The 16,733-nt window shown below is 41.6% G+C and overlaps 1 protein-coding gene across 1 annotated transcript in view; it reads left to right on the top strand.

Moving 5' to 3' along the window:
• Positions 1-4,049: 4,049 nt before the first annotated feature.
• The window catches only part of plxdc2 (plexin domain containing 2), a 126,424-nt gene continuing 113,740 nt past the window's right edge, over positions 4,050-16,733 (top strand). Inside the window, exon 1 of the mRNA XM_034705802.1 lies at positions 4,050-4,564. Coding sequence (XP_034561693.1) covers positions 4,471-4,564 — 94 coding nt within the window. The 5' untranslated portion in view covers positions 4,050-4,470. The remainder of the gene's footprint in view (positions 4,565-16,733) is intronic.

Genomic DNA, 16,733 nt, shown 5'->3' on the forward strand with positions numbered 1-16,733 from the left:
TCACACATTACAAAAAATACCTAACTGCGTGAAAAGTTAACTTTTACAGCCTTCAGGATCTTTATATCCCAAAGTATATTTAAAAGACCAACAATAACTTTGTCATTGCCAAGGCTAGGCAAGGCAACTTTATTTGTATAGCGCATTTCATACACGAGGGCAACTCAATGTGCTTTACATTAAAACATTAAAAGCATTGGAAACATTCAGACAGGCATAAAAGAGCACAATTAAAATGACAAATATAATAAAACAGAAAAGAAAAGGAAAATTAGAAATATGTTAAAAGTAAATTCAAAATTAGCATTTAAAGTGAGTTAAAATAAGCTAAAATAGGAAGGTAGTGGCAAATAAAAAAGTCTTAATCTTTGATTTAAAAGAGGTGAGAGTTGGAGCAGACCTACTGCTTTCAGGGAGTGTGTTCCAGATATGTGGTGCATAATGACTAAATGCTGCTTCACCATGTTTCCTTCTGACTCTAGGGACTGAAAGCAGACCAGTACCTGATGACCTCAGAGGTCCAGATGGTTCATAAAGTAGCAGCAGATCAGCAATGTATTTTGGGCCTAAACCATTCAGTGCTTTATTAATCATCAGCAGAATTTTAAAGTCTATTCTCTGACAGACAGGAAGCCAATGTAGAGATCTAAGAACTGGAGTGATGTGATCTACTTTGTTGGTCCTTGTTAGGACTCAAGCAGCAGCATTCTGTATGAGCTGTAGCCGTCTGATGGACTTTTTAGGGAGTCCTGAAAAGACACTGTTACCGCCAAGACATATGGTACCTGACACCAGAAAAAATATGTGCCCAAAATGTGTGTCGTTGAGTCTGGAGCAGGGGCGGATCTAGGGGGATGGCCATGGGTGGCTTGTCAATATGACTAGCCACTTTATTTTCACACTAGAGATAACTGGGTGGCTCTGGTGTGCTGGGTGACAATGTTATGCAACTCTGCATAACAATGGCATGACTTCACCAGGTGGGGGCATATCTAAAGAACAAAATAGGACCTAATATGGAGCCCTGTGGGACTCCAAAAGGAGTGTGAGTAGCAGATTAGTAATTATTAGCTAAAATTATCCATAAGGTAATAATAAAAGATAACAACAAGGTCGTGTACTTTGATGCAAACACAGGTGTAGGCTATAGCACTCCTCTTGGTCTATTTCTACCAAGTCCATTTTCCTTTTTGGATCAAGCTTTGAATCTATGGTCTATAGTTTTTCATCTTGGTTAAATTTGAGCCATATTTTACTTTTGGCTATTCTCATGAGTCATTTTTCCTCTGTTCCTTCTCTTTCTTTAATTCCTTTTCTGAATCACTTAACCGAATAATTTGCTTCAAATACTTAACTTTGACTACAATGTGAAACATATAAAACTCAAGTCCTCTTGCAAATTCATTTTATGCAGGAACAATTCCTGTCACCACTGCTGCACCTTCTTTCATTGGCAATCGCCACTCTGTAAAGATAATGGGACAGATGACTTTCAGCGGGCAGCGAAGATAATCAAGGTAATGACTAATTACTGACAAAGCTATGGAGGTAATTGCTATTTATTGATCCATTTTCATTTTGGGAGCCAAGCTGATGCACTCAGAATATTTGTTCTTTCCAGTTTGAATTTGGTGACTTTTATTGGAATTTAAACCATTAAATGATTGAAAATCAATTTAGCATCAAACATACACACTTTAAATTCTCAACATGCATGTGAAGCAGCCAAGTACATTTTAAAATTGGTCTTTTATGAAAGAGTTTCCTCCCAGTGTTGAGCTTTTCCATGACTTGTGGCTCCTGAATTCCCACAAAGAGCATCTTAATTGGAACGAGCATGTGGTCTAACTTATTCTCCCTGTGCAAAATGAGCACAGGAAAAAATATAGTGAGTCCTGAGTGCTGAGAGAACTGCTACTGGGAAAAAAATGTTGCCTGACATGAGAGGTTTCCAGACCTTTTCTCTCCCAAATGCCAGCTATTGCTTTGAGACGTGACTTCTTTAACATGAGTTCTTGAAATCTTGCTTCCATACATTTAGCCTTTAGCTCTGTTTCACTGCCTAAAAGACTATATTTCAACTTTGTTCTTCATGACCTTTCTATATTTCATGATATCTACTTTTAAAACTCCTGTGAGGAGATTATAGCTGGTAATGTAACCAATTGAAATCCATTCCAATGACTATTGGGGACAAAATGAATTGTTTCTTTAAACTTATTTTCAAAGCTCTACGATGCTGCCACATGGTAGGTGTCATATGAAGGGATCACCTAAACACCTGTTGTTTACATCTCTCAGCAAAGACTAAGTGAGTGAAACATTCGACTGTTTAAAGAAAAAAAAAATTGGCTTAAACTATTTGTTACATGAACCTGACAATCAGTAGAGATAAGAGGGACTGCTTCATCCACAGGGGGCACCAAAATCAACACCAACCAAAAGTTCCTCACTGGAGCTTTAAATAATTTACAAAAGCCTTGGGGTTCAGGGGTAGGGCCCTCCCAAGGACCGAGCCTTCACAGGATCTAGTCTCCGTAACCTGTGTAAACCACTCAGTCTGAACTTAGATAAGACTGTATGGTCTAAAGAGGATTACCTGTTGGTGTCACCAGCTGTTCCCGCCCTTACACTTGTGTCTCACTGCCTCTTTTCCCTAGCAAGAAGTAGTTACAAGCTAGCAACAGAGCTGGTATAACGTCACTGAACCACCATCACAATAATTTTATGATCATGGAAAGTTGTATGGTGTTTGTCATTATTAATATTTGTATCACCCCCTATTCCATTAAACTAAAATTAAATATTACTGTTTGAGAGTTTATTACCCAGCCTCTTGACCGTTCGCCATCTCACTGGAATTAGCTCACAAAGAATCACAGGATAAGTTGGGCTGGGAAGGATGTACTGATGTATCCTTTGCAGCCCGAGAAAAGTATGACACATCTGTTGACCTTATTGGAAGGAGCCTTTGACGTGCTGCTGTGACGCAACAGGTAAGATACAGCTAACATGTTGAATTAGCCCTCTCCAGATAAATGTTAGTCTTATAAATCATGGTTAAGTACTTTTTATACATGCTCACTTTACAAATGATTGATGTAAACAGTAGTTGTGTGCGTCTTAATGTATAAACATATATTTTTACTGAACATAGTACATTAAGTCAGTGTCCACCTTTGGTGAGCCACCTGAAGAGGGCGCTCTTACAAACAACACAGGTTGATAAAAAATATTAATGTAGCCCAAAACAATGTAAACTGACAAAAATGTAACTTAACTCTCAGTTTTTGAGTAGTTCAAAGACAACATTAACCACTATGTGTACCTTTTAATCGTCTCTATCCTTCATACTAAGTAAAACAAATCTCCCTAAGGGAACATTTTAAGATCTTTTCTCATCTTTTCTCTGCCTGCAAACAGGAGGCCTACAGCAGCAGCTCCAGAAGCTCCAAAGGCGTCTCTCCACATCACTCACACGCTGCTTGTCAGACACGCTGCACATAATATCCCAAGGCAAGAAATCTGAAAGGCTCCCCAGCAGCCGGAGAGACGCTTTGTGTGTGTTTGTCTCCTCAGCTTCGTCTTCTGTTGCACAGACACACAGACACAGACACACACACATACATACATACAAACACACACACACACACACACACACAAACACACACATACACACACATACATACACACATACATTCCACACACACACACATCCATACACACATACACACACACACACACACATACACACACCTACATACATACATACATACATACATACATACATACATACATACATACATACATACATACAAACATACAAACACACTTAAACACACACATACACTCACATATACATACACACATACATACACACACACACACACACACACACATACATACATTAATCCATACACAAACAAACACACACACGCACGCACACACGCACACACACACACACACACACACACACACACACACACACACACACACACACACACACACACACAGAGGGAGCATCAAATCAGACGAAGAAGAACTATTGGCTCGGAGGAGCTGATGACGGAGGGAGCGCACTGTCTTCAGGAGCGCAGCAGAACACACACTGCACCTTCGAGCAGTGGGATGAGACCAGTCAGTGGAAGTGAGATGAGCATATAACTTGGGAACTTTATTTTCTTTCTCTGTCGGCACTATTTTGTGTGTGTATTTCGGAGGTGGGGGGCTGTTAGGACGAGCGCGTTTTCTCTCCAGGAGCGCGCAGTGTGGCGCACGCTGGACAACAAAAAGCAGCTCAGTGCAGCGAGTGCAGCGCAGGCAGGTTTCCGTTTTAAAAGCAGCAGGAGAGGCAGAGGAGTTACGGAGTCCGCGTGGGAGAGCGGTGCACGAGAAACACGGGGACCTCTCTGAACAATAAAGAAAAAAAACAACACGGAATATTGAGACATAAGACACCAGAAGTTGGATATGGCGGCTGTGAAGACGTTCGACCTTCTGGTTGGAGTTGCTGTAGTTTTGCAGTGTGTCGGGATTGCACGAGCCGAGATCTCATCCAGTAACGGTAAGAAGCAGAACCTTATGCATTTAGCAGACCTGCACAGACCGAGCTCAGGTCTCAATGTAGAAGTCAGATGCAAAACAGGCAGTAGGATGTTTTGTGCTCACACTACTATCAGACACAGGTGGAGAGTGGATTGCTTTTGCATGAGATTGACTTTCTTTCATGCTCATCGCATCGTTTGCAAACCTTTATGTATCTTCTTTAAATAACAGCAGGATCCTTTGTGTGCAATAAAAAGAGAAGACAGACACCCTGGATGCTGTTTCTCTTTCATTATCTTATTTTTAGGCTGTAAACGACACTGTCTTGACCTACTAACTTCCTTTTTTCTGTCTTGATCAAAGCTTTTGCTTCACTCCAATTATCATATTTTCACAACTGTTTCAAGTTTGAATTAATTAACTTGCTGTATTAATATTTGCTCATGCATATTCCCCCATGAGCGAGATCTTACTGTACACTGTTCAACAATCACTGTTTGATATTTCAATTTCAGACTTATGAAACTGTATTTTTTTTGTGTCTGCTTCCTCTTTTATGAGTATGAGATTTCTTCCTCTCATGTGACCTCGGAAGTCCTGCAACCTTGAGCAACTTTTAGCAGATTTCAGATCAGTTTACTTTGCAAAGCACAGGTGCATTTGTCAGGAGAAGTCCTGCAGAAGAAATGCTTGCCTTTTTTTTGGATTCTTCCTCCTGCAGTGTGAACAATATCCCTACTGTAAAGCCAAACTGTGCACACCTATCTCAAATCTTGTCCATTTTATAAGCTACTGTATGCCTCACACTCATGTGCACACACACTCTGACAGTCCTTGGAATAAGTTCATGCCAACGTTGGTTCAGTCGAAACAGCCGAGCTCTTGTTTCCCGGGGCTTTTATTGCTGGCTGCAGTTTTTCATCACATATCAGATAGTGGTTAGAGAAATGTTCGGCTGCTGACAGTGACTGTAAATTAAACCCTTATGTGTCTGTGTGTGTGTGTGTGTGTGTGTGTGTGTGTGTGTGTGTGTGTGTGTGTGTGTGTGCGTGTGCAGACCACAGAGTTACTGGAATGTATGCCTTTGTTTGAGAGATGTTATCTGTCGCTCACGCTTTCAGGTTTCGCACATTCGGATTCAGTCTTATTTATGGATTTAATCAATCTGCTGCTGCTGTTGCTGGACTCCTGCTCATTTCCACATGTTTTGGAGGAAAACAACAGCTTGTCTGCCTCTGCTAAAACCTGTTTTCTGTGTTTCTCGTGGGGAAGCACAGAATGGGGCTTGTTTTAGAGGTTGCAACTTCATGGAATACCACAAACACAAGGAGCATTCCCCTCTGAAAGGCTTCATCTTCAGCGCAAGCTGGACACTTTTAGCATGTAGGACAGTATTTTTAGACATCTGGGTGAGGTGCTTCCCTCGTTGTGGACTGACCTCGACTTGTGCTGTGAGGAGCAGCCCCTGTCCTTCCTCAGAAAGGCTTTTATTAATAGAGTGCAAGTAGAAGATAAAAATGCACTCCTCACTTGCAGGAAAGCACCAAGACTTTTACAAAGTGTCTAAGCAGAGCTGAAAATGTGCAGAGCGCTTGGAGCATTCATTCCCCTCCTTGCATGTATTAGTTAGATGAGCTGTAGAGCACATCTGGGCGAAATTACACGACATCCTGTGAGCTCAATGCATCATTTTTTTCTAAAAAAGCTTTCAGCCTGTGATGTTAACCGGCTGATGCTCCCACCAGTTGCACATTCACGAAATTGTGGCTGATTTTGGGGTTAATCTGCACTCTGGTGGAAAAAGAGATGTTCCGCTACAGTCTGGAGTGTGTCTGCATGTGAGATACGGGGGGGGGGGAGAGAGGGAGAGCGTGAGAGAAAAAAGTCCTGCCTCAGATAATGAGGTGGTTTGATTTAAAAGCCTGGTCTGAGGGCTGTTAATGTGCTAAGACTGTGGTTGCATGTGGAATGACACTGGTTGCCGATGCTTGTGTGGAATTGTGTTTCTCTGCAGGCTCATGGAGGGAAGTTAGTATCGAGGGTTAATACACAATCAAGTGCAATGTGGACGTTTCCAGCTCCAACGTGCCGCTCCTCATCCATCATGCTGCCAGCCGCTGCCTCTGCAATCATGCAAACACACACTCAGAGACCCATAATCATATGAACACACTCAGAGACACATAATCATGCACACACACACTCAGATGCAGATAGGAGTGTGAGCTGCAGAGAGACATGCCAATTAACTTTTATTTTGAGGGACTGGTTCAGATAGCTGCAACTGTTTTGGGCTCAAAACCTTATTCAGGTTTGTAAGTTAGAGAAATATAGACAGCTCTTAAGCCAACAAGTGCTGTGTCGGCACTACAGGTGTCTGCAGAACAAAGAGAAATAACTTACAGTGTGCGTTTATAAATAAACGCTCACTCAGCTGTGTCTTGTTTTAAGTTGTGCTTTGGGGTAAATGTTGAAGTAGTGTTTGAAGCAAACCAGGCATAGTGAATCAATCAAGAGGTACGAGTGATGTATGGATATCAAAGTCTTATGATACCTCAATAACTAGTCCACAGTGTGATATTTAAAATAAACCAACATATTTAAGTCTTGGAACTAAATGACATTTATTTATACTACGGCTCTAGCATGTTTGCTAGCCCTCTGAGTCCTTCATTGTTGGCCATGAAGGTGTATGGCTGTAAGTCTTTAGCTCTATAGTCAGCAATACAACTTTTCATCTCTTGAGCTTTCACTGTAATGGTGAAGTGAGGCTGCAAATGCTTTTAGAGTCTTTAGGCTTGACTGGATTTTTATCCTTGTGTCTTCTCCAACCTTTTTGTGACGATTTGCAAAGTGGCCTCTCATATTACTTACATTGTTTAGGTCGGCAATCTGGCAGTGTCTACATTTTGTTTTGACGTCGTCTGTTGCATTTTCTTCTTTCTCATTTCTTGACATGTGGAAACTGAAATGCTTCCAGCCCGTCAGATTTAAAAGCTACAGGAGGAGCATCCACAATTTCAAAATCCTCTTCCTGTTCCCTCTTGCATCTAATCCATCATTTTTCGCTGTACTGGATCTGAGGCAGTGAGCAGAGCTGGAAGGATGATGGGCCGGCATGGGATGATGGTCTCTGTAGTTACCACTTCTTGCCTGGAAGACGTATCCCTTCATACCGTTACAGATCTCATGAGGGTATCGAGACACATTTGTTCTTGCGATACTGTCAAGTTTCTGATACTACAAGGTACACAGCATGTAACGTAGATGATTCCAAAGGAGAAAGGCCTGTTAATTGAAGGCTCTATCTCCCATACTAGGAGGAGACAGACTTCAAAGTAAAAATGTAACAGTGGTTTTTACATTTTTTAATTCCCACTGTTTTTGAAACTCCTATCCGGCTTTGCAACTGCATCAAAAGAGTTATTCAACAGCAAGGAGTTATCATAGCAGTGTTTCAGGCAGAGTTCATGAATGTCGTTATCCTTTCCACTCTTTGGAATCCCAGCTGTTGACACTCAACATCTACAGTTCTTGAGAGTTTCTTTCTTTTCCCATTAAACTACCACTTCAAATACTCATTGATGGGGTTTTTTTCATGACAAATTTTGCCATGTCACTCAATGCCTGATGGTTCTTAACAAACACTGTCTGCACACAAGTTGTCCCACAAAATGGGAGGTCCAGCTCTGTCTCTTTTAGGAAGGAGATTGTAAGCCTCCTTGGAATCTCATCTCTGCCGGTCCTCCCTCCCTCTCTCCCTCCCTCCTCTGTGTCTCCCGTCTCTTTCTGACATTGCACATTTCAGGACAAACAGAATGAGCTGGCCTCTTTATTGGCCCTCTGAATGACCTGCTGAAAGGACCTGCCATGAATGGATGACGGGGGTGGGGCGGTTTTGAGAGAGAGGGAGGGGCAGCGGCGGTGGCCGAGGTTTATGTGCCGCCCTGCATGCAGCCTCAGTGGGTTGTGCCATACATCCCAGAGGCATAGAGGCAGGGTCGTCGCCCTGTACCAGCATGCATCAGCAGCATCAGGCTCTTGCATTAGTCACGCCCGGCCCTGGTCGCTGAGCTCCCTGCCCCTTTCATTCGTGAAGAAGCCCAGTCTTATAGCTGGGGCAGCACGCAGGGTTCAATAGGCTCTGAGACAAAGAGCAAAGAGGCCACTAGTTAATGAAACCCAGCACAGTTAAGCTCCTCTTTATTGTCTTTCATGTGGCTTGAAAGCTCCTTCACTTTCAATTGGAGTAATCAGTCGCAAGTATTTTTCCGCTCAATTCTACTGCTGATTTTGTTTAGTTTACTACGAGCAGCAAAACTTTGGATCCCATCTGGTGGAGCCTGTTTGGAAAGGTCAGAGGCAGGAGTAAGAGTCTCGTTACGAAAAGATACACATCTGAATGTCAGCGCTTCAGCGAGAGATGACAAGCATTTTCCGTTCATGATAAAGTACAGATCCACAGCTGCTGGTAGACCGCAGTGTCGTCCGCATATGGGCTGTTATCTTCTCCACTCGATGACTCTGCTGCCAGAGGAGAGGCTGGTTCATCAGCTGAGGAGTGAAATGAGAAAAGGGTTTTGATTGAGGAGGAAGGGAGGGGTTGCCTTTTCTGCAATGGAGAGGAAAAGTTGCTTGACGGAGTGATGAGGCCTTTTTGCTGACCAGGGGAAAGAATTACAGCAGCTTAATAGCAGTAATACAACACTCATAAATACAGTGACTGATGATTAACATCATAGATTACAGGAAAAATACTTTATGGAAGTAAATGGTTCTCTTGGACAATTTACTGTGGTTATATTTTGTCAAACCTCAAAAGATGGATATGCAGTTATTTTGTAGAAAAATGAAGTTCTGTAGCGCACTAAATCCCCAAAGTGAACATATTTCATCATGACATGTCATAGTCCAAAAGAAATATCAGATTTTTGCGGCATATTCAGCAGTATCTCACGTACAGTCTCAATCTGTGGTTTTGCTGTGTTTGTGTATTTAAGCTCACATCACACTGAGGGCACAGAGATAAACCAATTATGCCAGGAATACTTGGTGGCCCAGTTACAGGGAAAACTGCTGCAGGGAGAAGACAACAAAAGATGTTTGAAGAAAGGATTTAAAAAGTGTTTTTTTTTATCAGGTTTAGGACTAAAGAAGACAGAATAGGATGACACAATTTGGAAGAATATGCAGAATAGTCCATCAGACACAAAATAAGGACGTAAATCCTTAGTGTTGAAAAACTTGGGGATGCACATCGCCTCTGAAGTTGTCTTTTCTGACCTGTTTAATGTTAAAACTGCTAACTCTCAAGCATTTTCTTGTTTGGTCTTGCCTGTGTGGGAAAGACTACTGAACTTCTGAATTATGACTGAACATATTTCTCTACTTTGGCAGACTTAACATTTGTGCAGGATCCACTGAGAGTTTTTAGTCTCAAGCCAAAAACTGCATTTACTTCCATATTTCAGCTTCTTAAAGCCTCTTAATAGCTTCAGTATGAGTGTAATGCACATGTTTTATTTTAGGATAAGCAGGGCTACAAAAAAGATTGGATGACTCATCACAGACCAGCAAGAGGAAGAGCCAGTGACATCTGTGAGTGAATTGTGAAACTTACTGTCTCTATAACTACGCCCTATCAACTAATAAATAAAGTAGGCCAAAATGGCATTACACCCATTTCAATCTATCTAACTTCTCTATAAAAGGTCAAGGGTCAACACCTAAAGTTCACAATTACAGATCTTTTCATATTACCAGTTCAAAGCATGATATTCACACCACCGGGACATCTCACCTTCAATATGATGTTGCGGAAATCATCCAAAAAAGTGAACTTTTAGTAAAAATCATCTGAAAATGGGAGCACCTTGGAGCAAGCACTGCAGAACAACATTATGTGTGTGTGCTTGTCTGACTGTTAATGTATGATAGGCTCCCACCTCATGATTTCATGTTGTGCTTCTCATGCCTCTGCAATGTCGTAACGCAATGTGAAATCACACACTGGGACAATATTACGCAATTGCGGGATCAGTATGAAACTACAGGGACGAGATGACAGTGGAGCTTTCAGTCTGGTAATGAACTGGCTGGAGTGCAATTTTTTTGTTTCTCTCACTTACATGGGGATGTACCTTGATGCTTTCAAAGTTATATTTTTGGGGCATTTTTGCCTTTATGGATAGGACAGCTGAAGAGAGACAGGAAATGTGGGGAGCAGAGAGAGGGGAAGGACATGCAGTAAATAGTCGAGGCTGGAATTGAACCTGCAATCTCTGCGACAAGGACAATAGCCTCTGTATGTGGGGCGCTTCGACAGCTAGGCCACTTGACACTTTCATCTGCTGGCGAACAACAAAATATGCCAGAAAGCTGCTAAAGCTGCAAAGTTGGATAAACAAAAGGTTTCAGAAAGAACAGAAAATAATTGACCTTTAAAAATGCAAACGGGAACACAGGCATGAGGCATCAGCATGGGGGAAAAGAAAAGTGAGAGGTTCTTCTTAAAAACTGAGGAAGTTTAGCCCGGAGATAAACTTGCTATTTGACTGGCTGGGTCATCGTTGCAATTGTACACATACCTGATTACGCCCTACACGTGTCTTACTGAAGGATGACTCTAGAGCAGGGGTTCCCAAACTTTTCAGCCCGCGACCCCCAAAATATAGGTGCCAAAGACTTGTGACCCCTACTGTCCCTCGAAGTGATTAAATGTTGCTTCATACTTCATTTACTTCAACTTCAAAATTAGTTTTCTTACCTGTGTTTAGTTACCTGTGTGCCGATCGAGAAGTGAGCTATCCAGACTAAAACATGTTTATTTGGACAGAACACAATCCTCGCATGTATAAGCCTGACACAGACCAGCAAGTGCCTATATTGATGATAGTGAAGTGACGTTCACAGTTCTGAATTTTATGAGTAACAGGAAATGACTGTTGGTTGGTTAGTGCTTAGCTGCGTCATCTGTAACCGACGCCCCTTTTGTCTGACACCTGTTAAAACACTGAAAAAGGTGATGATGTATAAGACGGAGGGAATTATTTCACACTTTCTCCTAAATAGGGACATTTATTTGTATCTAATGAGCAAAATATGTGAGAATTACTTGCAGGTGAAACCTATGTCATCACTTTTTCTCCTCATATTATCTAGGAAAAGAGAGGGATTTTGATTCTTCTCCCACAACCCTCCCCCATAGCTTACTGTAGCTGTGCATCATAACATAAACCAGCTTCTCTGAATGTGAACATTACATGTGGTTCCTGCCAATTTTCCACATGCCGCCTGCACAGAAATGATGAAAAGAATCCAAAGATTTAGTGTGCCCGGCTCACTGGTGAAAGTTGAAAGAAGCGGCTCTCCAAAGGGGGGAAAAAAGTGTTACATGCATCACTATCATGAAGGCAGAGCACAGAGTGTGTTTAAGACCGTCCAGGCATGCTGAAAGAAGATAAGGTGCCGGCCCGGCGAAAGAGCCCATCGCCCCACCCTGCAGCAGGCTTCATATCCTGAGCCCAGCAGGAGCGGCGGCTTGGCTTTGTCTCGCAAAAGCAAGTGTCACTCACGGGGTTAACGGCATGCTGCTACATGCCTCTGCCTATATGTGCAACTGTGTGTGAAAGTTTTCTCTCTCCCAATCTGTCTGCCTGTTCCCATGAAGGTTTTTTTTTCTCTGTATTATTACTTTCTTTTAGACAGCAAAGACAATAATTTAGCTTTCAAACCCCAATGCTCCAGTCCAGAGAGATATTTGGGACCAAAGGCTTGGTTGGATTTTGGTTTAAAGATATCGGATGTCAAAGTCTGGTGGTAACACTTCATAAGTTTATCTTTTTTTGTTGAAAGAAAAACTGGCCTCTGCTGGGTTTCTTACAATTGAGTTACTGAATAAGTATTCTTCTGGCAATAATTTAGAATTGGCTGTACTCTGAACCCCTTCAAGTTTAGGTACAAGTTTAGATAAACAGCATGCTTGTCTGATGTAACATAAGCTGCAGTTGTTAGCATGTCTGGCTAACCAGCTTATGACCCACAGCAGAAACAAGTTATTACTTTTTTAAAGATGCTTATTTTGTGCTTTGTCATGCCTTTATTGAAAAATTGAACAATAGAGGGAGAGTGGGGAGTGACATGCTTCCAAGGGTGAGGGGTGGGAGTCAAACCCGTAGCCACCGCTAGGAAAACTCTAGCCTCTGTACATGGGCCGTCAGATTTAACCAGTTTGGCTAAACATTGATCTTACTTCTGATGTATAGCTAGCACCCTAAACAAGCTAGTTCCACACTGATATCAAGAACTGCTTGTTGCAAGCACTTTGGTAGCATCATGTAGAGGCTTTAGTACAATGTCATTTATTTTACCTCACTTAAAGCTGCTGTTGGTAGGTATGGTGTAAAAACTTTACTTCTTTTCTGCTGGGTTTGAAGAAAAGGTCATAATACCCATCGGTACTCATCGGTAAGTGAAGTAATTTGAGACTATTACAGAATCCCTGTGTTTTCTAATGCCTTTGTATCAAGCAATGTTATTAGTCCCCTCGTTCCCGTTATGACGGACCAATCATAGCTAATCTCCAATCCTCTGTCCTGATTGGTTAAGGGGCGGCCCCTACTACGTCCTCCGATTAGTTATGAGTCCAGCGCTATCATGACTGCACACGTCGATCTGTGTGTAGAGAGGGGAGGGGAGGCTAAGAGGAAATCTGGTTGGGAGGGGTAGTGTTGACATTCGAAGTCCCTCTCTCTAAACAAAATCAAAGTATTCTTTATTGTCAAAAACTGCAGTATGCACCGAACATACAGAGGCTTTGATATTGCGATTCTCTCTCAGACCCTAGAAACGACAGCAACAGATAAACATAGGAAATACACACAAGATGAAGAGAATGGATAAAAAAAAGACCTAGCTAGAAAAAAATAAGCTAAAGTTAAAAGAAGTAAGCTAATAAATAGAATAAAATATAATAAAACAGATGTTTACTCCGTGACTATAAACAGCAGCTTTCATATAACATATTTTGGTGGGTCATTTTTAAGGAAGTCAGCTGGAAACTGTATTTCTAACTTACTTCTGAAGCATAAATTAGCTTGATTTGCTAGCTAGCGTCAGCCAATAATATCTGTCAGCAATGGAAATATAAAAAATACTATAAGTCTGCTAATGTTAAAGTTGTTAGCTGCTGTAGCTAATTTCAGAAAGCTTGACAACTGTGGTTAATGCAGAAATGCTGCAGTGGCTTTGCTAACGGTTAGGCTAGTAAAATAATGATCGATGTCCATGTGCTTCACATGTAGATTCAGCAAATTCAAAACACTTAATTTATTTTAGTGTGTTCAATTACATTTAACCTGACCCTTAACCTTAGCTCTGACTGGTTCCTTTATTGGTCTGTTTATCATGTTTACAGCATGCTCACTTGAGCCATCAATAATTCCTTTACAACATACAGTCATGCTCTTCCTCTACATCAAACCTAAAGCCTCTAAATGTAGCCTTTGCCATCATTAGCCTGCTGATGATACACACCCCTGAGTAGCGTTTTGAGCTGTGCCAAGCTAACCCTCCCACACATTGATGTGTTTTCCTTGCTGTAGGTCCAACAGCACTGCCTTTGTTAGTCTGCCCGGAAAATGTCTCCACATCCCCTGTCCAGAAGTTTCTTTTCCCTGCACCAAACTCATCCTGACAAAGGAACAAGCATGCCCCGCGGCAACGTCTTTTCAGCTCTCAACACAGGCTGCGAGGCTCAGACGGGCTGCTGGATCCTTTTTGGGGTGGAAATAAAAAGATTTACAGCCACAAGTGGATTTCTGTATGAGAAGGCAGATGATGGATTGTGACATTGATGGCTGCATCAAAGCTGCTTTTGTTTGCCAACTTGCATCTATAATGTATAAGGCTTGAACAAATTTTGAGTGTAAACTGGGTCTATTTGTTGTCTCTTGCCTTTCTGTGAAAATATACTTGTTTTTATACGAGGAGGCACTTTTTTCGGTAAGTTAAATGTTATGACCAGGTTCCCGGAATCACCGAATTGACTCAGATTTATGGGCCCGGCTGCCTCGGGAAATAAAACTGCTTCATCTGTCACTGTATTTATTGGAAGGAGAATGGTCAACGTCTCTCTGCAACTTGTTTAGCTGAATTGCTTCTCAAGATGAAGACTCATTCTTCTGATGCATCTTTGAGGCTTCCCTTGCTTTTCCGTGAACCATCCAGACATCAGATCTGCCAGCAATTGGAAAATAAAGGAGTCTTTCCAGAAGAAGTAAAAGACTTTTAAGGTCGGGAGGATCCTTGTTTGCTTGCATGCATTTTTGGACAAGCTTATTTTAGTGTCTCCCAGCTGTCTACCTCCTAACTCTGCGCTGAGCTCATGCTGGAGCTGTAAACAGGAGGCCAGTTGGCAGCTCAGACATAGTCTCAGCTGCACTTGTTGGACATATTTTATTTCTGTCCTGTTTACCACTTCTCCTTTATCTTCGTCTGACTTGATCAAACAGTTTTCGATAAAATAGAAGTGAGCCAACCTACTAAAAAAGAAACGAAAAATCAACATGTAATCCTGGTAAAGGAGGTTTAGTGTGTGCCAGGTGTTCAGGTTTCTGTCTCTCTGCCAGTGCTGGGATTTTCTCCCAGAGCTCGTTGCAGAGCGAGGAACAAAGGCTCTTTTGAGTCTTTGTGGTGATGAATTGCAAGGTGTAACAGCCTTCTTTGTATGTGTGCGTATACTGTATGGGAGAAAGTGGGAAACTCTGCCCAGGTAACTAATACTCTCAGGTCTTAATCTGGTGGTGAGTCCTGCACTGACTGCAGGAGCCGTATAAGTCTCTTAGCAAGAACAAGCATCCAGATATAATGGCGTGCATGTTTGTGTGTAGCAGTGTACACATGTTATAATGAAGAAGGCAACAGTACGTCAATTTAACAGGCGTGATAAATCAACGTCAAGTGCGGCTTGGCTTTGTGGGCCGTACATTAGTTGGTCTGTAAGTCTTTGCTTGACTTCTTACTTCATCTCTGTTAATTAAAAATGTTTATTATGTTCAGAGGATATGAATATTTCTTGTTAAGAGGGTCTGTTTGTGCTTTTTTTTCTCTAAAGTACTTTTGGCATTGATAAACAAACAAGAGCTGGTGCAATGAAGAGAAACCTTACCTATGGGGAGGGCTACTCTTAGAATTTCCCTCCTTTAGAATTATGGCTCTTTTATCTCGTCTCCCAAAGCTCAGTATTTGCTTGCTGAATGTCACCCAGTAAGAACAGTTTTCGGATCAGAGCCCTTCTTGCTGAAGTAGTCTGTCACCTCTTTAGGACAGCCTCCCTGTTCTGCATTCGAAATGTAGTACACTTCATTTTCTTGTAGCAAGATCTGGGTAAAAAGTACTAGCTATCCAGGCGGTACCCTGTGCAAAGGTTATGATGAATGGCACTTGTAATTCTCCATGTTTGTGACTGTTAAAAGATGTTTATGCAGGAGCTCTTTTGTCAGGTGGTTCGAGGAGCCATCATAAAGTGTAAATTGACTCCCGTTCAGAAGCCTTTGTCTTCCATGCCCCAGTTTGCTCTAATTAGATGGGGGAGTAAATGAGTGTGAGCAGTTTAATTATGAATATGTTAGTCATACCATAGCACAGAGGTAATAAATGTTCCCTTCTCTCAAACAGGTGGGGAGTGGGAGTGAATAAGTAACTGATGTAAATCCATGCAATCAAAGACAACCAACAACATGGCATTTGTTATCGCTGTGTCTGTGAGCGAACAGTGTCATAAAAGTACACTGGGTATGATGAGTGTAGTTATACTGTAGTGGACAAAACACAATAAAGAAACAGGAAACATGTTGGAAAAAGCAATTACATTTTAGAGAAAAAAAGGAGAGAGAACACGAAAAGGAGAACATCAAATAATGGTAGGCTAGCATCAATTTGTGAACATTTTTAGAAGACAAACTAAACTGAAAATAAACAATCATTTTTGATAAAACAAAATAAACTAAAAACAAATACTTAAAAAAGAAAAAAGGCCCAACTCGGTCGAGGCAGATGGCTGTCTAACATGAGTCTGGTTCTGCCTGAGGTTTCTACCTTTTAAAGGGAAGTTTTTCCTTACCACTGTAACTAGCTAAATATTGCGATGTGCAATGCTCATGATGGATTAAGGTGGGGTCAGACTGAGT

The sequence above is a fragment of the Notolabrus celidotus genome, chromosome 17 (assembly GCF_009762535.1).
Source record: "Notolabrus celidotus isolate fNotCel1 chromosome 17, fNotCel1.pri, whole genome shotgun sequence".
Lineage (NCBI taxonomy): Eukaryota > Metazoa > Chordata > Actinopteri > Labriformes > Labridae > Notolabrus > Notolabrus celidotus.